We start from the raw sequence: 27,280 nt of genomic DNA on the forward strand, positions 1-27,280 counted from the left end.
GACTCACTCACCTGGGTACCTGTGCAGACGTCCATGCTGGGTTTTTATCCCCCACCTCCTTCCTTATGTGTCCACCTGCCCTCCGGGTCCCACTGGGCTCTGAGCCTGGTGAGTCAGAGAAAGACCCATCATACTGCTAAAGGCTCCCTCTAGCCCCCAGAAAGTGGCTGGATTTTCTAAATTAAAGTTCACAGTTCAGTGTTTACATTAATGATTAGGACCCTATGTGGAATTTCCTCTTTAATTGGGAGCTGACATCCTATATAGCGTTCTAGGACTTAGAAGTAAATTTCCTCAGATTGCTGTTCTATACCCCGAGATGGACTCATTAGTCTAGGCTGTGACCATGGCCTAAATCTTTTCTAGCAGCAGGACAGAAAGGTGAGCCTGGGGAAAGGGACAGCTGCCAGGCTCTGACTTCCTCTCCGTGCCAGTGACTCACCTGCAGCTGCCGTGTGACAGGAGGGCCCAGGCAGTAGGTGGGACACTGTGTCACCCCATTGCCAACTTTCACATTTCAGAAAGACCAAGACAGGAGGAAACAGACTATGATAAGTCCTAAAACCATATCACATCTCCTCTCTCCATACAGTTTATTTTCATTTGCTAGTGTCATCAGCTGTGTCAATCAGTAGTGATGTATATGCTGCTTCTCCTCAAAACCCCTCCGGTAGCAAATGTCCCCTGAGGTCACCTTCTCAGTCAGCTGAGTCAGAATCACAGGATTCTGGAACTGTGAGCTGACAGAGACGTTCCTAATAACGGGGAGCTGTTACCATTTCTTGAGTGCCTACTATGGGCCAGCCACTTAATATATTTTACTTTGTTTAATCCTCACACTAACCCTGCCACATAGGTTCCATGGATCTCACATTTTAGATGAAAAAACTGAGGCTTGGGAAGGTGAAGTGATCTGCCCAAGTTGACCTATCTAGTAGCCCAGGTCTGTGTAACGCAAAAGCCTGTTTCTCAGAGCGGGGCCATGTACAAGGCAGCATGCCCAGGGTCACAAGAAGCCACATTACACAGCACACCCTCTGAAGTGCCAACTTAATTCAATAACCTAGAACACTGTTTTTATTAAGGAAAACTTGCATTTATTATGAAGGGGGAATCCAAATTTGCACAAAATTTAAAGACAAAACATGAATTTAAGAAATTTATAGTGGTGGCAAGCTACTTCTGGCTTTGCCTTCTAGACCCCCAGGGGTCCACCACATTTCTCTGCCATGAGTAGTATTCTGGCAGAAAGATTTAAATTAGAGCCATAAATCCAAACAAAACTCAGGAATGATGCCCCCAAGTGGAAGGAGGAATGTTTTGTCATCAAAGAGCAAAAAAAGCAGTGATTGCATTTTGCTGTGAGGCTCAATTTCAATATCCATCTCTGGAGGAATATAAATTGTATGAGTCCATGGGTAGCCAAGACTCTTCCCACCTGACTGATGCTCTCGGAGGTTTCTGAAGCTGTCCAGTGTGGAGTTTAGAATCTATCACTGAATGAATGAGCCAGTGGCTAGCCTAACCTCCCCCCTTCCCTCCCCCCCCCTAACCCCCCCCCCCCCGCCCCTACACACACACATCCAGGATCATCTTTGAGGTGGTTGCAATCATCAGGGACCTGATTCTAACCTAGGTAGGCCAGCCTATACTCTGCTGATGCTTGAATTCCTCCAGAGAAATTAATGAATGGATTCTGAAAGGGATGAAAGGACAGGCTATAGCCAGATGCTTGGCCCAACTGAGGCAGGCACAACATCGTCTGGTATCTTAACATCATCTGAAGTTCATAGGTATTGCCAAGAAAACCACCGAATACAGTGGACAAGAGCATGGCCTGGTTGGGTTGTGGAATGGAGACTCTGACCCAGAAGAAGCAGCAGTGGCAGCACATCTACAAGCACGCGGCCGCCAGTCTGCACCAGGCCCACCTCCCCAAAGACACCTGCTCCCTCTTCCCATTACTCCACTGCCATTCCCTTTTCTTAAACTTTTTTACTTATTTCTTAATTTTTAAAATGTTTTTCAATTACACTTTACATTCTGTATTATTTTGTATTAGTTTCATGTATACACCGCATCAGTTACACATCATATACTTTATAAAATGTTCTCCCTGATGTTTCCAGTACCCACCTGGCACCACACATAGTCATTACAACATCACTGACTATTTTCTCTAACCTGTACTTTACATCCCCATGGCTCTTTTGTAACCACCAATCTGCACTTCTCAATCGCTTCACCTTTTTCATGCAGGCCCTCACTCCCCTCCCATATGGCAACCTGATATGAATCTGTTCTCTGTATCATTGAGTCTGTTTCTATTTTGTTTATCATTTACATTGTTCTTTAGATTCCACACATAAGTGAAATCATATGGTATTTGTCTTTCTCTAACTGAATTATTTCACTTAGCATAATACCCTCTAGGTCTATCCATGTTGTTGCAAATGGTAAGATTTCATTCTTTTTTTATGGCTAAGTAATATTCCATTGTATATATGTACCACAGCTTCTTTATCCACTTGTCTACTGATGGGCACTTGGTTGCTTCAAAGAGAGCCTTCCTGTCAAAGGGAATGGCAATTGCTCATTGCAGTGTTTTTACAATTGCCATTCTCTTTGACTGGGAGACTCTCTTCCTTGCTCATTGCCTGGCTAATCTTTTTTAAAAATATGTTTTTATTGATTTTAGAGAGAGAGCAAGTGAGAGAAGAGAGAGAGAGAAACATTGACGGTTGCCCCCTGCACGCCCCCTCTGAGGATTGAGCAGACACCTGGGTATCTGCCCTGACCAGGAATTGAACCGGTGACCCATTGGTGCATGGGATGACACTCAGTCAACTGAGCCACACCGTCCAGAGCTGCCTGGATAATCTTACCCTTTAGGCCTTAGCTTTGATGCTACTTCTTCCTGGAAGAGTTTTCTGATTCGGCCTAGCAACTTCCTGTTTACTCTCATAACACCCTACATTTCCCCTATCCTAGCACTTACTAGACTGCATTACGATTGCCTATGTACTTATCTGTGAGTGCCACAAGAGTGTGAATCTCAGAGACAATAGCCAGCACATAGTTGGTCCTCTATGAATATCTTCTGAATGAATGAAAATTAAAGACACACTACAAGTCCCCAAGGATGTCCCCTGGGCCACAGGGATACACTTTCCTGGCAGCTCAGCCACCTAAAAGTCCACAGAAGTAAAGGGCTGCTTCTGAGAGGGCTGAGAGGGGAGAGGAGCCCATCCAAACAACTGAGCACACTTATGTGCCCTAAGGACACAGAGATGAAGCAGAAAAGGTCTTTGCACTGGAGAAACTCAGTCTAATGAGGGAGCTTATTAGGGACAAATAGCAAGGACAGATTGCTTCAGTACAAAGCCGAAATGGAGACAAATGTGAAAAACAAACTCGGTGAATAATTCCATTGTTTATATACTAATCTTATTGCTCTAGAAATTCCCAGGAGACAAAAGTTTTAGGGGAAATAGTCATGAGAACTTTGATATATATACCATGCTGTTCATTTATAAGATAACTAAGAGTCAACAAAACTCTTATATATATACCATTTTATTTCATTTTGCTTAGGTATCAAATATTTTGGGGGTGTTTTTTTTATACTGCACTAGTATCAAATATTAGGCTATTTGGGAGGGTTCGAAGATGACTGTCTTCAAGGAGCTTGGAGTCAGGTAGAGGAGATACTGATAACAATAGTTAAAGGCAGATAGATGTAAGTGTTGGGTAAGTCCGGATTGTTTCTGTAGTAAGTGATGCATGCTGGCTCAACTAACAAAGGAAATGTGTCTCTCACAGATCTGAAATGCCCAGGGGCATTGTTCAAACCAGGAGTAGCTTTATCCAGGGGCTTTAACAATGCACACCAGTCACTTCTCTCAATCTCTTGGCTTTGCCTTCTGTGCAGCTGGCATCACTTTCAGGTTCTGCCATGGTACCCACACATAGTGTTAGGTTCGTATCTTTCTTGGCCAAGATTTAACTGAGAATAGGGCTTCTCTTCTCCCACAAGATTTAATAAAAATGAGAAGTTGGTCTTCCCTGGCCTGAGTGATGATCATATACTTCCCATGACCCAGTTGCTGAGCCATAAGCGCAGGACAAGATGACTGGTAACCCTAAATCACATCCCCCACCCCCTGCTGGTGTGGGGTCAGATTTTCCTGATTCAGACTAGCAACTTCCTGTTTATTCCCACAACACCCTACATTTCCCTGATCTTAGCACTTCCTAGACTGCAAACCACCCAGGTAAGAGGAGAATGAATCTTGAGTAGTCACATGTCAGAAAAGACAATCTGATTAAATGCTTTAGATTTAGTCCTCACCACAGTTTTGTGCTTTTACCCATTTTACAAATGAGAAAAATGAGACTAGTAAGAGCAAGAAGAGAACTAAAATTTGGTCCTGATTTAGTGCTGTGTTTCCTCCATTTGTGTTTGTTTGTCAGGGGCACTGCTGGAATTTGGGATTGTCTGAGACTGTCCCAAGCACTACGAAACATGTCACCGCCACAGCTCTAATACCAGTGACACCTGCCTCCCATCATTGTGACAAATGCTCACACACATTTTCAAAGGTCCACTTGGGGGTTGGGGGGAGGCAGCACCTTCCTCATTTAAGAAAAACTGAATATTACATAAATGAACCTTATTATCAGGAGTCTCCCACTTCTCAGAGTTCCTCAATGTATGCTCTAATATTTGGCTTTAGAGATAGACTGAACTTTTGATTGGACATACCTTAGGGATCATCTCGTCCAATCCTTTGGGCCGGCAGTTCTGGCCGGGATGAGAAAAGATAAGTGAGGGAGGAAGGAAAAGATGGGTGGGATCACTCTCCTAAGGTGAGTGTGAAGGGTGGGAGGTGGGAGGGCTCAGTTTCTTATTGATGCCCCTCTTCTTCAGACAGTGAAACCACAGAATTAACACATTTTTTAGTCCCAACTGAAGCTGTTTCTTAGGGAAGACAGTATTATCCTTTCTTACTTAAGTAGGATAAGAAATTATGGGCTTGTGAAAGAATGTTGAATTCTGGACACTGCTCACTAAGAGAGATATTGCCAAACTAGTCTGCACACTGATGATGCAAACAGGATAGGTGAGGATTTGAGACCAGCTCATCACATGAAGAACATAGAAACAGGCAAAGTTGCACTTGGGAAATATTCAAAACGAGACAAGAAACTGATCTCCTAAGAGACTGAAAACGGTAATCTAGGAGTATATTTGAATTACTCTCTATGGCCCGAAGGGGCAAGCCATGTCTGATAGAGGGGCAGAAAACACTTGAACAATGAGAGATGTCTAATAACAGAAGGAGGCATCTCATGAAGTAGTAAGCTCCCCACTGCTGGAGGTATCCAAGCACACCCTGAGATGTCGAAGTGAGCTTGAAGCTCAGTCTCTCAAACATTCTGAAGCAACACAAAATGAATGAAGTTTTAGTGCCCCTCCCCCCACACACACATTGCCAACAGAGACTACATAGAGAGCGTGGCTTGTGAGTTATGCTTAGTTTCTGTTAAAATGACTGTAGAGTAAGAGCCCCTTCTTCCCTGCCCCAAAAGCTGATCAGAGTAGGAGAGACATTAATGTAGGCTAAGTTTAAATTTGTTTTTATTTACAAAGAAAAAAAGGAAATATTTAACCAACTTTCATACTTTATTGATAATGCAGTACTTTCGTCAAAAGAAGGAATCTTTTGGTAAAGAACTGCTGTCCTAAAGGGTTACACTAGATGATCACTAAAGTTTGGCCAACTGAGAGTTGAGTTTCAGTTAAAACTCCATGAACGACAGTGCCTAGAGAGTGTTTGGTAATTGACTGAAAGGAATTCCGGCAGGTATGGCAAATACGGTGCTTCTGACTATCTCATGGCCCACAAATGGAGGCCCACAACACTCTACAGTCTAAAATGAAATGGACTTTACACGTCACACTAAACTGCCTGAAGAAGCAGTGGCCAGTTTCACAAAGCAATTGTGACCTTGTTATGTCTCTCCCTTGTCTGAAGAAGTACCGGCTGTGGCAGCTCTCTTTGTAAAGGTCCATCTCTGTTGGGAGGACTCTGAGCTAGAGAAGGTATTTGGCATTACCAGCCTCTAGCAACAAAGCTATTTAAAATCAGAAATGCAGCCCTAGTTGGTTTGGCTCAGTGGATAGAGTGTTGGCCTGTGGACTGAAGGGTCCTGGGTTCGATTCTGGTCAAGGGCACATGCCTGGGTTTCGGGCTTGATTCCCAGTAAGGGGCATGCAGGGGGCAGCCGATCGGTGGTTCTCTCATCATTGATCTCTCTCTCTCTCTCTCTCTCTCTCTCTCTCTCTCTCTCTCCCTCTCTCTCTCTCTTCCTGTCTGAAATCAATAAACATATAAAAAAATAAAATAAGAAATGCTGTGACATCATGAGATGCCAGGTCAGGTATTTCAGAGGCTGGAAAACTCCCATCTGGCCTGGAAATGCCACTGGAAGGACCGCTCCAGTCTGTGCTCTCCAAAGCCTCTGGGGCTGAGCTAGAGGGCCGTGGCGTATTTTCATGACATCAAGCCCCTGTGAGTGGAAATGTTATTCTATTTTATCCTGTAGGTCTTGCCAGGAATTCTAGGACACTGATTTGGTTAAATTATAAAAAAGCAATGTTTCTGTGGGACACCAGGGGCATTTGAGATTGTTGGGATCAATGTATAGAAATGTGGAAAAGTGGGTCTTGGTCTTTGTCAAGAGACCCAGAGAGTGGCTGTGCCTTATTCTTTTTCTCATCAAAAAACACATGCAGCCCTAGCTGGTTTGGCTCAGTGGATAGAGCGTTGGCCTGTGGACTGAAGGGTTCCCGTTTCGATTCCAGTCAAGGGCACATGCTTGGGATGTGGGTTCAATCCCCAGTGGGGGGGAGGGGGTGCATGAGGAGAATCAATGATTCTCTCTCATCATTGATGTTTCTATCTCTCTCTCTCTCTCGTACTTCCTCTCTGAAATCAATAAAAATATATTATAAAAACAAACAAAAACAAATGCATACCTGTCACCACTATCCCTTCCTTCACATCATCAAGGTCATCCTTTCACTATTTGAAATGAATGAAGCAATGTCCTTGCTCCTTAGTTGCAAGGCCTCATGGGAGCAAACATTCTTCCTTGGAGATTTATAACCTTCTGGGTGGTGCTACCCCCACCTTGTTGCTATGGTTAGAGTAGGTGCTGCTCTTCTCTTTTCAGTTTCTGCTGCAGCACCGCAATCATCAGCACTTGTTTGTGCTATTCACCCTCATGCAAATCAAAGCAGAGGTATTGTCCTACTCTCACAGTGCTGACTTACCACAGTAAAATAAATATTCACCCTCATGCATTCAAAAAATAGTTATTGAGCGCTAATATGTGCGTGCTTGGTCTCTCGGGTTGATTGTACCATCTTGTTTGCATATGGATTGCTTTTCTGTTATAGTTACCAAATATTCCTAATAAACATAGAGGCAGAGACTTCATAAGAATCATGAAAATGGAATTCGACAATCAACCTAAATTCTACATCATCAGTCCATGTATCACTGCTGGATTTCAGACCTGTATGTCAACTACTAACCAGTCATCTTCAGAAGTCTGGCAAGAAGCCAGATTCATGATGTTCCCAGACTGGCGCTCATCATTTGACACCCCTGACCCTTTTTCTTGGCTTCCTCCCAACCCCTTCCCCAAACAGCAAACCCGTTTTCCTCCATGTCCTCCCAGACTTAGCTGGTGGCACCATCTGCCCATCAGAAACACTGCTATCCCATGGGACTTCTTTTCCTTCACCCTCCACATTAATTCATAGAACAGATCACATTGATTGAACCTCCCACAGAGGCCTCTCAACTCTTTTTCCCTGTAGTTCCCACAGCCACCACGGGTCTCAGCTCCTCTCACCTGCACCATTTCTCTGATTGGTATCTTGGCTTCCAGCTAAACTCCTCTGTGTGATCTTCCTAAAACACCAATCTGATTGTGTCACCTTCCACCCATCCCAACCCCCACCTCCCCTACATGCTTCAAGCTTCCCTCCTCGCCTGTGGAGTAAAACCCAGGAGGGTCTGACCCCCTGGACTTCCTCCCACTCCGCCTGCATTTAATCTGTGTTTCAGGTTTGCCCATCTTTAATAACCCCCATATGGCACACTTGCTCTTGTCGCCATATCATTGCCCTTGTTTCCGCTGCTTGAAATCTTTCCCCACTTCATCCATCTGGTAAATTCTTATTTGTGCTTCAAAACCCACTGCCATGCATCCTTTCTGGGAGCCTTTCCGGGAGCCTTTCCTGCCTCTGCTGCTCCTTTCTGCCTCTGCATCTCTTTGCCTCCCGGTTCTGGGTACTGTGCCTGGCACACAGTGGGAGCAGATGACTTACAAAGTGTAGAGGGGATGCTCTTGACTAGACTCCAAATGGGAGGAAAAGAAAAGAAGCAAGACATTCTTTTTTTGTTAACCTTCAACAATTTCTCAAGTCCTTTACAGATGGAGGCTTGGGTTCACCTGTGAGCGCACACTTTGTTCCTTTGTTTCTGGAACACTTCAATGATCCTTTCTGAAAATGTGAAGTTCTGATCCCCAGTTGCAATGGAGAGCTTCTAGAGACAGTGGGGAGTGACACTGTTTCACACAAACATATAAAAGGTAGTTTTTATCGATGGAGAGCCAGGCCCAGGATGATGATGCTATTGAGAAACTGGTTATAGTCTAAAAGTGAGGGGGAAACGGGTATTTCCCTGGGTGCTGGGGGAGTAGGGGTCTGGATCAGAAAGGCAGAAACTCGGCAAGAGCACTCATTTACAGGGATGCAAACTGGCCCCGCAGAGGCCATGGGTTGCAGTAAGGGAGGGGTGGCCGGGAGGGGATCCCTGGGGAAGAACATGAGAAAAGACACATTTGAAGTCCAGCTGTGAGGCTCCTGAATCCCCATGTCATCCTCTCCATGACCCTGTCCTTCAGTAAAGCTTATGAAATGCCACAGCCCCATCTTAGTTGAACTCTGGGGAATAATACAGCAGCTGGCGTGCACTGTCACAGAATCAGCACAAAGACCACCAAAACCCTCTAAAAAGGAAGCAGTTTTTACCCCCAGGCAAAGGAGAACCATGCTCCTTAAGAAAAGTCAGCGCCCCTAAGCCAGGGGTTCTCAACCTGTGGGTCGCGACCCCTTGGGCAGTCGAACGACCCTTTCACAGTGGTCTCCTAAGACCATCCTGCTTATCAGTTATTTACATTACGATTCATAACAGTAGCAACATTACAGTTATGAAGTAGCAACGAAAATAATTTTATGGTTGGGTCACAACATGAGGAACTGTATTTAAAGGGCCAGAAGGTTGAGAACCACTGCCCTAAGCGGAAAGTGAGGGGCAGATACACTATGGAGAAGGGGACATTTTCCCATACTTATTGCTTCAAAAGTGGATTGTGAAGTCTCCTTGAGACTGCTTACTTTTCTGGTATAGAATCACTGAGGCGCAGATGCAGTTTGCCAACAGGTATGGAGTGGGCATTAGGCTGGCGAGGTCTCAGTGGGCGAATTCGAATGGGCATGCTCAAGACTTGGTTGAATTTTTTGTAACATTTTCGTTGGAATAAGACAGTACAGAGGAACTTGTCACAGTCTGCATGTTGCTACAGATAGAAAGTGGCCACGGTTCAAGGTCAAGATGACAAGCAGCAACCAGGATGGATTTTGAAATGTGTCCATGTTCCTGAGAGATTCCCAGGGCACCTGGTAGAATGTTAGGGCTCAGATGACAGATATTTGGCTATAAAAGAAGGACTCCTGAACCTGGGACAACGAGGGCCACCAGGGTTATGTGAGTGTCACCACACACCCCAAAATAAAATTACCTTTCAACCCAGTTCTCCCTACAGTTAGTATAACTTTTACCTTCATATTAATTGAACTCAGGGAAAACATCGCATCGGAGTTAGAGGTGGGAAATTGGGCCTATTCTGCATAAAGACAATCATCCCCTGCATTAAACAGGTGCTGGTTTTGTCTAGTTAAGCAATGCAAGGCTTCCATGCCTTTTTTAGAAATCATTACCATTTCCTTTGTATGAAAAATTACCACAGAGGCATGTGTTCATTTTTTTTATCAATGCAACTGAAATTGTACATGGTAGGAAAGTTTTTAATTAGTTCATTCCAAGCAGGAACTCTGTGTGCTCTGTAGTAGGAGCCTAATAAATTACTTCATCGTCGCAACTGGAGTCTTTGTGTTGGAAAATACTCATTAGTTTGCACCGGCAGCCAGCGGCTTCCCGAGAGCGGTCTGAGAAGCAGGCTGCAGGAGGTGTAGCCCAAGTTGCTCGCAGCGGAACTTCTGGGGCAGTGGAGATAAACAGACCTGGGTGGTGAGGGAAGCCACGTGGATCGGTGTCTGAGGACAAAAGGACTCTTGGAAACTCCATGCCAGCCCCTTCTGTCCACTTTCCTGATCATAAAGCTCTTCTCCCACCCCTACTCCCAATAAAACTCCCCCCAATCATCCCAATGTCATATTTTTAGTGTGAAGAAATCAAATGCTTGGAAATGCTTGTCCCAGACTAGTAAGAAAATGTTTACATGTTCTATTTAGATTGATAGATACATGTACACATACATACAAGCACATACAGATAGATATATGAAATGTGTGGGCTCAATGTTATTAGCTCAATGGCAAGGTAGTTCTTCTGAGAGGAAGCATAGGATTTGATATGTAGGTAAGTCACTTGGAGTAAAGGGTGAGACCCCCCAAGAGACATGCTCTTATTATAAAAGATGTTCCCTCAATTGTTTTCTAAGGAGACAGTGTCTTGCTGATTTCGGGCTTCTAATATTGTTGCACCCTGATGGTTTGGTAAATAAGTTTGGGTGATGGCTGAGTTATAATTGTTCTGCAAAATAAAGAGATGAGAATTTGAAATGGGGGATGGAAGATCCAGGAAGAAAGGTGGAACCAATAAAGCCAGGCTTTGTGTACAGACAGGAAAGAAGGAAAAACATACTTCTTAACGGAGCCGGAGAGGTGAGACGTCTAAGGGGGATTTTGAAATCATTTGCTGTAGGATGAACGTGGTAAACGTCTCCCTCCTTCTGCCCTAGAAAACTGTTTCCCAGAAGCAGACCCTGAGGCTAGGCTTCCTGTGCAAGGGACTTATTAAGGGGGTGCTCTCATGGGAGACCAGCCAGGGAGCAGGGGAAAGGAGGCAGAGATGAGGGAGAGTCATAGCTAAAGCGCCATCGGGCAGTCCTTCAGTCTGACACACAGGGGGACCCTGGAGTATAAATAAGTACAGCTCAGGGTTGTCCCCACCAGAGGCAAGGGGGCTGGGTTTCCACACTCCTGCACCGCTCAGCCATTGGTCACGGGTGGGTGACGGAAGGGGATACATTCCCAAGCATTTCCAGCTCTGTTCTGCAGGTGAAGTGGCCCAGTGGCCTGAGGGCAGTCTCTTAGAGAACTTACAGTGTTCTCTGAGGAGGAGCTGTGCAAGGTGCCAAGTGTTAGAAGCCAAAGGGGTGGAGGGCAGGGCAGAGCACAACATTGCAAAGGGCGTTCAAGGAGACCTGAGGTTGCGCTGATATTGTCCACCACAAAAATCTCTACTAACGCCCGCCTCTGCTCACCAGTGCTTCATGGTATGAGTCAATTCTTCATGGTAGTAAAAGGAAAAACTGACATCTGCATCCAAGTCAGATCTTCAGGGAGTAAAAGCTGATACTGTACTTGTAGGTGAAGAGAATGGGGACCACCTGACACCTGGGTCCATACGTCTTTGCAATCAATTGCACAATTACATCTAAATATACTGTATATTCTCATGAAGCTATACTATGGATGCCATATTAAAATGAAGTTCCTGTTATCAAAATACAATTTAAATATGGGAGCTACATGTATTCACAACTCTGACCATTTCTGTTAGGAAAATGGCCAGGATTCCTCCTTGCCCACCTATCACAGGCAGTCATTCCAGGCTCGCCACAACCCAGCTCAGCCCCCTGTTCCAGCTCCATCTCAGCCGAAGTCCTGCCACACGTTGGTCCCCATCCACACTCCATGCTGTCCTTGCACAGTAGCCACAACTAAACCCAACATTCACCAGGCCCCGGTTAATATAGGTTATGGTGTCACTCCATGTAACAGTAACTCCACACCTTAGGGGCCATGGTCTTTACTGAGGTGAGGAAAGGGCAGCTTGATGAGGTAAAGTCCAAGTTCTCTGTCTAAGGGGGGAGGCGCATGTGGACCCAGGACTGGGTGGTGGAGAGTGCTTTCAGAAGCCATGCTCCTCCTCTCCACAGATGTTTATTCCAAAGCCCCATCTGCACTTCATAATGTCAATACCCTCCCATCTTCCTCCCCAGAGCCTTTTAAATCAGGCAAAGCCCTTGGAGAAAAGGAAGAGAAATTCAATATACAAGAAAGGCAAGTTATTGGTTTGAGTGCTGGGAAGAGTACTGGGGCGGCCTTTATGTTCAAAGGGATTACCACAGGAACTAAGGCTATAAAAGGGACCATCTTTCACCATATACCCTCCTCCCAGACCAATTACCTCAGCAGTATGAGACACCTCTCCCTCTCTCTTTGTCCATTTCTCAATCCCTGATTGGCCCTATTTGGGTCACGTGCTTACCTCTGCCTTAATCTCAGAATCCAAGAGAATGGAGTATTGGATCAACCAGACTAAGGAGTCTGGCTTGCTACATAAGGAAGGGTGTGGGAGAAAAACACTCTGGGCTGTTCACCGCAGTAGCTCCTACAGTTCCTTACACCATCTATGTAGACCCAGACAGAATTACTCTGTTCCAGTTTCTCTGGCATAAACAACCATGTATCATGCTCACAGATTCTGTGGGTTAGGAATTTGGATGGGACCCTGTGGGGATGGCGTGTCTCTGCTCCACCCTGTCTGGGGCTTGAGATGAAAGACTCTAAGCCAGGGGCTAGATTCATCTGAAGGCTCATTCATCTGAAGGCTCATTCATGTCCATGTCTGGCAGTTGATGTTGGCTATCAGTGTGAGGGCTTGCTTTTCACATGGGTCTCTCTGTGTGAGATCATTTAGGCTTTCTCACAGCAACATGGCTGGATTCCAAAGCTGAGCATCCTGAGAGATGGTGGGATTGCATTGCCTTTTCTGACCTAGCTTCAAAGTTCTGCCGACTTAATTTGTCAGAGCCTCGTGTGCCTAGTTCAAGGAAATAGGAGACAGACTCCATTTCTTGATGGGCTGAATCTCAATCCCGTCAGTGTTAACCACCGTAGGATCTGATGTCTTTGACAAAGGATGTTAGTCCAACATCTCAGGATCCAGAGGAGTTTTGGAGCTGAGTTACTACCTAATAGAGTTGGACTTTGCCTCTGCATGATGCCATCTATACTCATTTTCCTGTACTTATTTCAGAGAGATTTCATGTGAGAGGAAGATTACCACCAGAGATGATTTTTAAAATGATATTTAAATAGGAACTCCTGCTCTTTCCCCATGCTTTTCATAAGTTATCTTTGTGTCTTTTCTATTTGCAAATGATATCGCTGAAACATTTGTATTTTAAATGGAGTCCCTACCACTTGCAGGAACTCCTCTCTCCTTTTTTCCTGCTGCTTTGTCCTGCCTGGAGTCAGACTCCATTATGTCACAGTCATTTTCAGGAGTACAGATACTGCTGCCAGAAGCCCAGATCATAATCGTCTCATACAAAACAAGATTGCTTACAGAGCAATTGTTCATAGAAGTATACACCCCCAAGTGATATGAGGAGGTGATGAGGAGTCAAAGAAGGGATCTAGAGGCTCAGCTTCAAGGGCATGGTGTAGAGGCCCCTCTCACTCATGAAACGGGACCAGGCAGGGCCCAGCACATAGTAGAAATGAATGAATGAATGAATGAATGAATGAATGAATGAATCACCCAAAGGGTGGCGTGAAATATACAATTTCATTCCATTTAGTGAATTCACATAAGAGCCCAATAGTAGAAGGAGAAATATTATTTGACTGTTGTTGTTGTGGGATACACTTGAGGATTCAAAAATAATTTACTGCCTGGCTAGTATGGCTCAGTGGTTGAGTTTCAACCTATGAACCAGGAGGTCATGGTTCAATTCCCAGTCAGAGAACATGCCCAGGTTGTGGGCTTGATCCCCAGTAGGGGGTGTGAAGGAGGCAGGCAATCAATGATTCTCTCTCATCATTGATGTTTCTATGTCTCTTTCCCTCTCCCTTTCTCTCTGAAATCAATAAAAACATATTAAATTTAAAAAAATAATTTAATAAAGATTATTTTCCTAGATCCATACCAGCACTGGAAAGAAGCTTACATGCAGGAAATTTCTTTTAAATATCTACAATTGGCCCTGAGGTTCTCCAAACTGAATTTTTCTGAGTGTATTGTGGAATATTAAGAAGTATTATTTGAAGATAGGATTCCATGTTGAAACAAGTTTGGGAAGCAACATGGTAAACAGAAGTAAACAGGCATCTTATTGGAGGACTTCTCATAGCCTTTATTGGCTATTGTTCATTGTAAACCTCCAAGGAGCAATATAGTGGACAATGTTTATAAAATATTTTTAACAGAATCCCCCCCCCACCTTTTTTTAGGTTTCTCCTATTACCATTCCAAGGATCTTTGATGCACACTTTTAGAAAGGCTGCCCTAAAACAAAGTCCTGATTGTATTTATTTTTATTTCTCCTAAGGATATATTTAGAACAAGGGAGAATCTACTCTCTTTCCCTATTTTATCAAGTTCTTTTCTTCCTTAATAATATAGTCCTAAGGCTGTATAAAAATATTCTGGTTCTGCCCTAGCCGGCTTGGCTCAGTGGATAGAGCGTCAGCCTGTGGACTGAAGGGGTGAAGGTTTGATTCAGGCCAAGGGCATATGCCTGGGTTGCAGGCTTGATCCCCAGTTGGGGGCGTGCAGGAGGCAGCTGATCAATGATTCTCTCTCATCATTGATGTTTCCATCTCTCCCTCTCCCTTCCTCTCTGAAATCAATAAAAATACATTTTAAAAAATATTCTGGTTCTAAACAAAGCAAACAAACTCACAGACAGAGATAACTGGTCACCAGAGTGGAAAGGGTTGAGCGGAGAATGAACACGGTAAAGGGGCTCAAATTTATGGTGAGTACACAATGCAATATATATATAATTATATACATATAAATATATATATATACATATAAATATATATACTTAAAGCTTATATAAATTATTAACCAATGTCACCCCAGTAAATTTAATAAATAATGTTAATTCTCCCTAAGTTATTTAATGAAATGTGAATAAAAATACCTATACAATTTTTTAAGTAGTCAAGATTATTCTAATGTTTAGATGGAAGGACAAGCAAAAATAATGATGAGATTTAAAAATGGATAGAAGTTGTCACCATCAGATGTCAAAACATATTATAAAAATATAATTGAAAAAATATATAATAGTTAAAATTGTGTAATACTGGCACTTCACTGCATCAACAGACCAATGGAACAGAATAGAAAGCCCAAAAATGCACCCAATGTGTCCAGGCACCTGAAATCAGTGGGGGAAAAGGTGAGTCATGCACTATATAGAATTAGGACACTAGCTAGCCATTGAGACAAAAATAAAATGAGATCCATACTTAACATCTTATGCCAGAATAAATTCCAATGGTTTTTAATGGACAAAAGATTTAAGTGTAACAACTGAAATCATAACAGTGGTAGGGCGTCAACCCACGCACCAAAGGGTTTGGGTTTAATTCTCAGTCAAGGGCATGTACTTGGGTTGCGGGTTCTCTCCCCTATCCCTCGTCAGGGCAAGTGCAGGAGGCAACCAGTCAATGTGTCTCTCCCATATCCTCTCCCCCTCCCTCCCTCCTTTTTACTCTCTCTGAAAAGCAATGGAAAAAATATTTTCAGGTGAATATTATTAACAAAACAAAACAAAAATTATGGAGGAATTGTTTTATAATCTTAGAGTAGGGCAATTTTATTATGTTGCAATTCATGTCACAAAGGAAGGTTCAATTCCCTAGTATAAAGGAGCTCCTGCTGGTCAATAAGAAAAAAGACTAAAACTGCAATAGAAAAAAATGAACAAAGGATATGATCACTCCACAGAAAAGAAAATACGTGTCTTAAAACATCAGAAATCATAATCACAGCTCTCATTCATAATAGGAGAGCTACATTTAAAACTATACTGAGCTATCAGTTACCATAGTTTATATAGTAAATATTCTATATAGAGAGAAGCATAGTAAGTGCTGATATGCATTAAATACACCTGCAGGTTTGCCCAAGAAAAGTCTAACACTGTTGTTTGTGGGGAAATGGGGTGGTTAAGAAACTAGAAAGGAAGGGAAACTTCACTGTTTTTTCTTTTGTACCTTCAGAATTATTTTGAATCATGTTAAAAAAAAAAAAAGAAATAAAATTGGATCTAAAAAGTACATTTATATTCAATTTTCACTACTCCATTTGGTTCAGCTAAGGCTGGCCTCTGCCACTTCGCTCCCTCTAGCTGCCCTGGCTACTTCAAGAACTTCAGGTGCCGCTCAAAGTCTTCATGATGCCCAGAGCTAGTTTTTTAGCTCACGATATGAAAGTTGTCCTCAGAACATTGCCAAATGGTTTCTGAACACATTTCAATGTGCTGTTTCTGACAGAGCAGCTGTGGCTTCATTTAGCAGAATATCTGAGCATTTTAGACTAAATACAGCAGTTGGGTTCCTAGAACAAAAGATGGTGAAGGGATGAAAGTGTGCAAAATGTGGAAAGTGACTGATTTCCTATGTGGCACATATTAAATTTTAGAACTGGAATTTTATTTTTATGTTATTCTTCTGATTGGATTTTACATTGTAAGCCATATTTATATTTAATCCCAACTCTAAATATACAGATGAATGTTTCGCTTTTTATTTCATAATTGTTATCTAATATTTCTGATTATTCTCCTCACAGCACTAGGTGAAGTAGTCGTTAGAGCTGGAAGGGACCAGAACGATGACTTATTGGTGTTATTTGGCATAAAAAATCTGTCTGCTGGGTATCAAGGGAACACCAGGTGATCTTTCTTTCCTTCTGTATGTGGACCCGTTGCCCATTTCTGGTAGGATTCAATACAACAATCCATTTCAGACTCAAAAAACATGTGGGGTCATGATGGTTTCTATTAATATATGTTGAGCTCTGGGAGCATGGTGGGAGAACTATGCTGGGAACATGGTGGGAGACCCCCAACAGGATGAGATATAATACCAGTCAGGGACCCAGCAGGAAAAACAGACATGGACACTAGGCACTCAAATGAGGATAATTTGACAAAGACGTAATAAAGGACTATTGACTGAGGGGTGAGCAGTTTTAGGAAGAATACAAGGGCTAGCACGGTATCCAGTACTAAGAACAGGGCTGTCATCACCAGAGGCCTGGCAGGTGAAGGGACGAGTAGTTGTTGGAACTGGCAGGAAAGACTTGAGGAGAGGGCCACCTCGAGGGGAACTGTGACTGTTGTTGGAGGGATGCAGCCAGCCCAAGGCCACACTGCAAGGAGGAAGCCTAGGCAACAGATACCCCACCCACTCCTTCCTCCACCCCCATCACGGCAGAAGAAATCCTCACAGTCACTCTCTTTTGTCAGCTCACAGCACTCTTACCTCTTTCTAACACTTTCCATATTTAGTGGTAATTATCCGTTAACATTTTATCTCCCCACTACACTGCGGGCTCCCTATGGACAGGCACCACATCCTATTCATTTCTGCAGTCACAAAACCAAGCAAACTTAGATTTTCTAAAAAAATATTAGTTGAGTTTCAATTTGAGGCAACAGTTTTGAAAAACAAGTGCCATATGGCCAGCATAGTGTGGCATCTGCTGATACTGCTGAGTGTTCCTAGGACCCATGGGTCCTGGAATACATCTCCTTTCCCAGAGTTCCACATGAGATGAATGGAGAAAATCACACCATTCATGTGTTTGCAAAGATGAGGCCAATGAAGGAATACGTCAAACAAACCTCTTAACTGAAGTTTAGGATTGTAATACACATGATTAAATAGCTAAACTTATGGAATGAATGGATCTTAATCTCAAAGTTTCTGAATGGCAAGTTTCCTTTGCTTACTTCAGGGTGTCTCCTACTGCGGGGGTGAGTGATGAGGGGTGGTGAGGGGAGGTGGAGGATGGTATTGGGGGGATAATTGATTATGATGGAAGGAGACTTGACTTGGGGCGGTAACACACAATACATTGTACATATGATGTATCATAAAATTGTATAATTCTGTTAACCAGTGTCAGCCCAATAAATTCAGTTTTTAAAAGTGTCTCCTATTAAATTGCCTTCTCTTGTTCCCAGAGTCACAGAACGTTGAAGAGGTTGGGGACAGTGCATGTGAGAAAGCCTTTGCACAGAGGTCTCTCAGATTCTGGAATAAGAAGTCCTACTCTGAGAACTATGACCACAAGATCTAATGCTGCAGAAGAACCTCTGAGAGGTTACGGGTGATGGGGTTCTCTGGACAGAGCTCTGCCCATTGCAGGTCTATCCACACTGACTTATGGGTCTTCTCTTCCTAAATCCTTTTCCTCAGCATCAGGTTGAGACAGTTTGCAAATGGATGTAGATTTCCAGTATGATGACTTTCCCCTGTTTTCTGGCTGGGAATGTAAGCTGAGAGAAATGTGACAGTGCTTTAAAGTAACCCAGACCTCAGCGGGGGCACAAGCCCCACACATACATTCCAAGAGTAATACTACACAATGCTTTAAATTCTCAAGACTAATTTTTGGTCGACTGGCAGGAGGTGTGGTAGGATGGTGAGAAGGTCTCCATAATCATTCTGTGATTGAGAAGGTGAAGGAAAAATGTTTGGTATGGGTGGGTCACAAGATCCCTGTGAATAAGTGTTGCCCCAGAAATTAAGCCCCAGAGTTGGACTAAGTCCCGTGATGGAGTGAGGGGTGGGGTGCAGAGCTGCTCAATCTTTCCTTTTGTAGGTCAAGTCTAAGGCCTTCTTCTCTAGTCTACTGGGCAGTGGAGTAATTGTTACAGTGATCAGACTAGCAATACTTTGACCAAAGTACATTTTGATCAATTGCTGAAATGCAAAGAAGCTGAAAGTGAGAGAGTTGTGTGTATATAAGATGAAGAGAAAGTAGACTCCAGATGCAAATGTTTTCCCCAAGTGGGTGCAAGAGACACAAACCCTAAATCCTAAAAAAAGGGGAAGAATCAGGCCCAAACCTGAGGAAGAATCTGAGGAAAAAGTTTACAATGCTTTGCTTATGGCACTATAGAACCTAACTAGTTGAACCCAAATCATTCTTAGAAGGTAGAAGAAAGGAAAACAGAAAGGTAACAGCAAAAATTAATGAGAGAAATAAATGCACTGGGGAAAATCAGCTAAATGAAACATAGGTTCTTTAAAAAGATTAAGAACATTGATAAGGCTTTAGTAAGATGATTCAGATGAAAAAAGAGAGGGCACAAACAAGCAATGTCAATAATGAAAAGGGAGATATAATTATGATGTTGTGGACCTTGAAAAGACAATGAGTGTATTTTTAACTAAATCATGCCAATAAATTTGAAACTTCGCATGAAAATAGACAACTCTTTAAATAATATAACTCACTAAACTAACATGAGAGCTAAAATATGTCCTATAATCTTTTTTTTTATCCTCACCTGAGGATATTTTTCCATTGATTTTTAGAGAGAGTGGAAGAGAGAAGGAAAGAGAGAGAAATATTGATGTGAGAGAAACATCAATTGGTTGTCTTCTGCACATACCCCAACTAGGGCCCCGGGGCCGGGGAGCCTGCAACCTAAGTAGGTGCCCTTGACTGGAATCGAACCCAAGATCCTTTGGACCCTTTGGCTCTATACACTGAGCCAAACTGGCTGGAGCTGTCCTATACCCTTTAAGAAATTAAATCAGAAGTCAAAAATCTTTCACTCTCAAATCCCAGATAAATTAGCTTCACTGGCAAATTCTACTGAACTTTCAGTAGAGCCAGGAGTGATACCATCATACCCAAAGTTTTTCAGAATGTATAAGTCTTATATAACCATAATTTCTGAAACCTGAGAAGAACAATGTGAGAAAAAACATTCAGGCTAATGTCATTCATGAACACATATGCAAACTAGTTAAACAAATAATTAGCCAATGGAATCCAGCAGGTTAGATTTAATTCAAGAGTATAAAATTGATTTGTCATTAGAAAATTAAAATACACCACAGTAACGAATTGGGAAAAAAATATATGAGCATCTCAGTAGATACACACACAAAAAGCATTTGACAAAATTCAACATTATTTTATGACAAGAACACTCTTTGCAAAATAAGAATAAAAGAATAGTCTATTAATCTAAAAAAGTTATCTGCCAAAAACAACTATAGCAAATATTCTATGTGTGAACTGCTGAATGCATTCCTTTTGAGATGGGAATGAGATAAGAATGCCTGAAATCACAACATCTATTCAACTTTGTACTGAAGATTCTAGCTGTGCAGAAAAGCAAGGAAAAGAAATCAGAACGGTTGGAAAGATCTGGAGGTAACCTGTGTCACAGTGGTTGTCTCAGCATAACAGTAGAATTATGACTGATGTACATTTCCTTATTATATTTTTTATGCTTTCAGGTTTTTCTATATTAAACACATTGCTTTCAGAATCATTAAAACCTTATGGAGTAAAAAATGAAAATGACACCTCTCTCACAAAATGTGGGATCTCAGTAATCTCTGCACTTCCTCTGATGGGCTTCACTTGTCATTCCAGTGCTTTTCACTGTGGCTACCAGAAGTTAATTTCTGGAGCACAAGGTATCCCAGGCTTTTTAGAATAGACCCTGATAAAAATGAAATCAAAACCACTGACTTGGTTCTTGGACATGAATAGTATTGCCAAGTCCTTGATTTTGCTGCTCAAATGGGAACTGTCAGTTAGAGAGGGAAAGGGACAGAAGGGGCAGAGAGTGATGAATTGAGGTGTCTTGCAGTCTCTCTAGTTCGAATCACAAGATACCAAGAATTTGGAACTGTAGATATCTTTTGCAGGTCATCTACAAATGTTCCTTCTCTGATTTAAAGTTATAATTGGAGGAAGTTAACTGTAAGGCCATGGGAAGTTATAGGGGAGGAAGGGAAGGCAAAACTATAACCTAATAAATTAAGAGGCTGGGTTCTGACATCCAACTTATTCATTGCATGACCTTGTACAAGTTACTGAATCTCTCCACGCCTCAGTTTCCTTCTTTGTGGGGTTGTTATAAAGATTAAATGAGATAATATATGTGAAGTGCTTAGCACAGAGCCCAGCTCATCAAAAGCACTCAGTGAACAGTAGCTATTCTGCAAGAGGCACTCACCAGCATCAAAGTAGATGCTGACATAGGACACGCGACTGGTGAGCACTCTCCTAGGAGCTTCAAATATATTGACTATTTAACATGGTATCTACTCCTCATAATACCTGGGAATTAAATGTTATTATCCTCAGTTTACATGTTCATAGCATCATTTTCCCCAATAATCAAAAGGTGGAAGGAACCCAAGTGTCCATCAACAGAGAAATGGATAAACAAAATGTGATGTGTATATATATACACATACATACACAATGGAATGTCATTCAGCCTTAAAAAGCAATGAAATTCTGATATATGTTTGAAGACATTACACCAAGTGAAATTAATCTAATGCAAAAGAACAAATGTTCTACAATTCCACTTATATGAGGTACCTCAAATAGTCAAATTCATAGAGACAGCAAGTAGAATAGTGGTTGCCAGGGCTGGGCAAGTGGGGAATAGAGAGTTATTGCTTAATTGGTACAGAGACTCAATTTGGGAAGATGAAAAAGTTCTAGAGATGGATAGTTGTGGGGGGCCACTGGCAAGCACCTCGGGCGTTTTAAAATATGTTGGCTGAATCCAGGGTGCAGGCAAAGCCACGCCCTGGAGGCGGTGCTAGCCAAGAGGCAAGGACAAAGACTCAGTCTGACTTTTCCAGCCCAGGTGCTAGGGGGTGGATCACATTATGTCACCAGAAACTCAAGGCCCACCCAGATGTGATGAAACTTCCTATTACTTTGAGTATATATTAAACTTACTTCCGGTGTCGGGGGCTCTGTTCATCAATCAGAGGCAGACGCCATACCAGGCCCAGCCTCTACCTCTGTTTCTGTCTCAGTCTCGTTTTCATTCTTCCTTAACCCTCATCGGGTTCTACTCAAGATTTCTGGAACCCCCGCATTATCCCTTTCGGCGCTGGTCGCGGGAAGAGAGAACGTACCGCCATAGATAGTGATGATGGTTGCACAACAATGCGAATGTACTTAATGCCACTAAACTGTACACTTAAAATCGTTAAAATGGTAAATTTTATGTTATGTATATTTTGCCACAATAAAAAAATAACTCCACTTAAAAAAAAAGAGAGAGAATCCAACAAATTGATGAATTTCAGAGGGTGCTATGTGTCAGGTACAAGTGTGAGGTACCAGGAAAGGAGAATGGAAAGTTCCACTCTTTTTTCATTTACATAAAGTCAAATAACAGGCAGAAGTAATCCATGCTGCTAGAAGTCAAGATAATGGCATCTGTTGGGGGATGGAGAGAGGAGTGACATACAAGTATGGGGGTGAGGGGGGGGGTTGCTAAAATGTCTCCTTCCTGATGTGGGTGCTGGTTGAATGGACATGTTCATTTTGTGAAAATTCATTCAAATGTATACTCATGATTTGTGCTCATTTCTCTATATGATACTTCAATAAAAAATTAATGTAAAAATTCCCTATGGCCACCTCCATCATCTCTTCTAAATTGACAATAAAAGCATAAGTCAATTGAGGCCTAATTTGGAGGCATCACTTTCAGAGAAATGCCTATCATACCAGAGACTCTTTGCATTTCAAAGAAGAAACACCACTCATGCTAACTTCATACAAGGGGGCATTATCGAAAGGATACTGGGAGATCTTACCAGTTTGAAGGGCAGGAAGTACTACTGTCCTGAGGGGGAATCTGGACATTGGCAAGATGCATGCTTTGGCTTGTGCCTACATTGATTATGACATAGTATGCAAATATCTATTTCAACCATTTTATGAAAGGGACCACGTAACAAGCATTGTGCTAGGAACGTCACATTCATTTAGTGCTCAGACTGCTCCCTCACATACGTGGTATAAGATTATCCTTCTACAGACGAGTCAACTGGTTCTCAGACCAATCCAGTCATTTTCCCAAGCACACAAAGAGGCGGGGAAGGCCTGGATGTCAAAGTTCTTCCCACCAAGGCAGTGCCTTGTATTAAGGAATGTACCCATACCCTGTTCTGTCCCTCACTATTCCCCATCTACCCCAAATGGGCATCCTGTTGAAGAACCACGGCCAAAGCCAGTCTTGCCCCTGGGGCCAGAGAATCCATCACCCGCTGCCGTGGGAGGGAGACTGGCTCTGCACACCAGCTTCAGCAAGGGAGGAGAGAACCACCCAAAACTGGAACTGTAGCGGGGCTGGTCAGCCAGTCCCGTCCAGTCGAGGTTCCCCCTTCTCCTTTTATCAGGGTCTTGGGTGCGACGTGTAAGGACGGGAATCCGACGGCGAGAGCCCTCTTCCCTGGACCCAGCAGATCTGGCTGGATCCGGGCTCCAAGGCCACCCCCTCCAGAGTCCGAAACTGGAAGACCTGGGGGGAGTCTCTGGTGACTCCACCCAGGGCTGAGCAAAGCCTGGCACCCACCCCTCACCATGAACTCGGCCTGGGCGCCGGTCCTGGGCGCCCGTCCAGGTCTCAGCCCGCTCCGCGGCGGGAGCGCTGTTGAGCACCGCTCGCTGCCACCAGCGCCTGGACCGAAAGCAGCAAGGCACCTGGAGGTGTGCCGCCTCCGAGCACCCTAGACTCTAGCCTTGAGGTTGAGAGAGGAGCGGTTGGGGTAAATCCTAGGAGCCACCGTCAGTCGGGTCGAATCATCCCGATTTGTAACTAAAGAGTGGTCCAGGTGCGGAAAGACATCTCCGGCAGGCAGCTCTGGTCCTCGGAGCCCAGGCTGCCCGGTGGGCGAATAGAGCCGAGTTTCCGAGTTTGCGCCCCGGTCAGCAGCAGCCTCGCCCCCCTGGCCCTCCCGGGCACTGAAGTGAGTCCAGCCTCCTGCTCAGCCCTCCTGGGCAGCGGAGGGACGAATCCCGGCTGCTCTGACGATCCGACTGGACCTGGGCAGCCTCTTCCGCTGCTCCTGGGTCTGCCCCCCGCGCGCCCCCACACGTCCCTTTGTTTCTGAGCTTGCTCTGAAAGTGATGTAACGCGGACAGGCTCGCGCTCGCTGTCCCTCTTTCCCACACTAAGTCCTCCCCCCTCCTTCCCTCCTTCCCTCCAACGCCTGGAAGTCCGCGCGCAGAGCCAGCACCGCCGCCAGAGCTGCCAGAGCTTGGGGACCGCGACCCGCGCACTGTTGGGAAAGACAGGCTTCCACGTCCCACTTCCTGGTTGTCAGGAGGAAAAGCCAGGCTTTCCTCCCGGGAACAAGGGAGAGAGTCGAGGGCACAGCTGCTGTGGAGGTTCCTAAGGAGACTCCGACTGGCTTCTTTCCCTGCTCCCAGGAGACTGGAGACAGGAGGAAACCTCAGGTACCTCAGGACGTTTATATGAAAGACTGAGGTTAAAATAGTAAAGACACAGACAGGCAGGCAGACAGACAGACGGATGGACAAAGAGCAACAGAAACAGGGCAAGAGATAAAGAGAGGCAGAGACCAAGATCGTCAGACAGGTGGAGAGAGACCAAGAGTAAGAGAGGAGTTGGTGGGTGGGTGGGAAGTGGACTTGGGGATTTCTTGTGACCCGCTGTGGTTTCCTCTGTGACGGAAGACAGACAGCGGAGCTGCTCCCTGGCCAGCAAGAAGCCCCAACCTGGATGAGTGAAAGATGCGGCCTGATGACATTAACCCGAGGACGGGGCTGGTGGTGGCCCTGGTCAGTGTCTTCCTGGTCTTTGGCTTCATGTTCACTGTCTCGGGGATGAAAGGAGAGACTCTGGGAAACATACCCCTCCTGGCCATCGGACCAGCCATCTGCCTGCCAGGCATCGCGGCCATTGCCCTGGCCAGGAAAACTGAGGGGTGCACCAAGTGGCCCGAAAATGAGCTGCTCTGGGTCCGAAAGCTGCCCTGCTTCCGGAAACCCAAGGACAAGGAGGTGGTGGAGCTGCTGAGGACCCCTTCGGACCTGGAGTCAGGCAAGGGAAGCTCCGAGGAGCTGGCTAAGGAGGCAGGCCTCCGGGGGAAGCTGCCCCCCCAGGGGCAGGCCGAGGTGCCTGTGGCCAGCTCTATCACTACTCCCACCCCCACAGCAGAAGGAGAATGCCAGAGCCTGGTCCAGAGCGGGCAGCAGGAGGAGACTTCCAGATACCTGGACGGCTACTGTCCCTCCGGCAGTTCCCTCACCTACAGTGCCTTGGATGCCAAGTGCTCAGCCTGGGACAGGTCCGAGTGCCCCGAGCCAGAGGACAGCATCTTCTTTGTGCCCCAGGACAGTATCATCGTTTGCTCCTACAAGCAGAACAGTCCCTATGACAGATACTGTTGTTACATCAATCAGAGCCAAGGCAGGTGGGACCATGAGACAATAGTCTAAGCTTTGCATACAAGGGTCGCTGTGCTGATAGAAACATGACTCATGATAGAAACAGCACTCAGCTCCCGATGGAAGGAAACTGCCCGCTCCAACAGCCTTCACACTGTTAGAGATTGACCTGGTATGTGATGGGTGTGCAAACGTCTGGTGCCTGAGAGCCATGTAAATAGGCATGTTGGGGACATATTTTAGGGAGGGGTGGTGAGTGTTAAGGACACCGGAAGAGGCAATGGGTGGGAGAGGAAGCAGTTCCAGTTACTTTTTAACAATTTAAACTATGTTGGATGTTTTGTAAATAACCCAACAAGTGCCACTCAGTACCTGCTGAAAGCAAGGCAAATCTTGAGTGGGCTGCAAAAAAAAACGGCTATTCATAGGGACCCGGAGTTGCTTTAGGTCTGAAAAAGATTGAAAGAAGAAAAAAACAATGCTTCATTATAAGAAATAATTATCTATTTAAAGCCTTTCACACTTAGTATTTGTTAAAAGAAGAAAAAATCAGGACAGAAAAGCTGCATCCCTCCTTAGGTAGGATGGTTTCTGGAGAAAGGAGAGTTAAAGACAGTTGAATTATGTCATTGAGTTATGATATCTTATGACAAGATCAGGAATTTCAAATAAAGTAAAGTAAATGTGACCGGCTATGTGAAAAACTAACATTTTTAGATGGCTGTGTTACTTATTAAATTCTTCACTTAAAGTGACTTCCTGGTCTTTATCTGAAGTGTTTTCTAACATTTACTATCATTCATGTATAATTTCCTCATCAGGTGCAAAATGACTTAATGTAATATTTTCATAGATCAGAAATTGTTTTCATCCAGTCAAAATGGATTCTGCATATGTATACAAGTGTCTTTAACATTTTGGGAAAACATGTACTGGTGATTACTACTCTTATATGCCTTTTCAGATCTAAAGACTGTGAAGTCAATACCTTAGTCTTGAACTTTATGCAGAATTTATATGACATGCAATGATTAAACTTCTGGAAATGTCAGAAATGTCATTATTTGTACTTTTGTTCAGCATTCCCAAAGACAGTAAGTGCCAATGAAATGAGAGTTAATCTACTAGGATTAACCAAAGCCCAGTTTTTTATTAAGTTCATCTGATCAGTAAACATTACATTGGCAGAGGTCTGCTTTATTTCATGTTTAATCTTTTGCTGCTGAGGAAAAAAATCACAATGGGGCCCTAAAAAGTATTTCCTCTTTCATTTGATCAACTGTAATAGACAAGAGGTCAATCAGCCAGAATAGTATCTGATCCAGTTGAAGAGAAATATTGAGTTATATATAGAAATGGTGGTATATTTAATCTTGAAGATCAGAATAATTTTGCATCCTTTAAGGAATGATGATTTCTTTTTAATGTCAGATAGTTTCAGGCACTTTTTGCCAAAAGGGGAATTGAGGACAAAAAGTTTGGGTATATTTCTTTTGTGTATTTCAGGTCCAACTCTGTAATTCTCTAAGTATGGCAATTATTCTTGTTTTTAAACATCATGCCCTTAAAAATCACAATTTTCTAGTCAAATGCAACATCAAACATATGTAATTGTTTTTTGGTAGGGTTTAAATGTCAGCAAATGTGGTCGGTGATCC

The 27,280-nt window shown here is 43.7% G+C and overlaps 1 protein-coding gene across 1 annotated transcript; it reads left to right on the forward strand.

Moving 5' to 3' along the window:
* Positions 1 to 24,965: 24,965 nt before the first annotated feature.
* On the forward strand, positions 24,966 to 25,673 carry TMEM215 (transmembrane protein 215; the record flags this gene model as incomplete). The annotated part of the gene is made up of 1 exon (XM_081103832.1): positions 24,966 to 25,673. The coding sequence occupies one exon, from the start codon at positions 24,966 to 24,968 to the stop codon at positions 25,671 to 25,673; it is 708 nt and encodes a 235-aa protein (XP_080959958.1).
* Between the last annotated feature and the right edge of the window lie 1,607 nt (positions 25,674 to 27,280).

This window comes from Myotis nattereri (assembly GCF_964212035.1).
Source record: "Myotis nattereri genome assembly, chromosome: 12".
In the NCBI taxonomy this organism is placed as follows: Eukaryota; Metazoa; Chordata; class Mammalia; order Chiroptera; family Vespertilionidae; genus Myotis; species Myotis nattereri.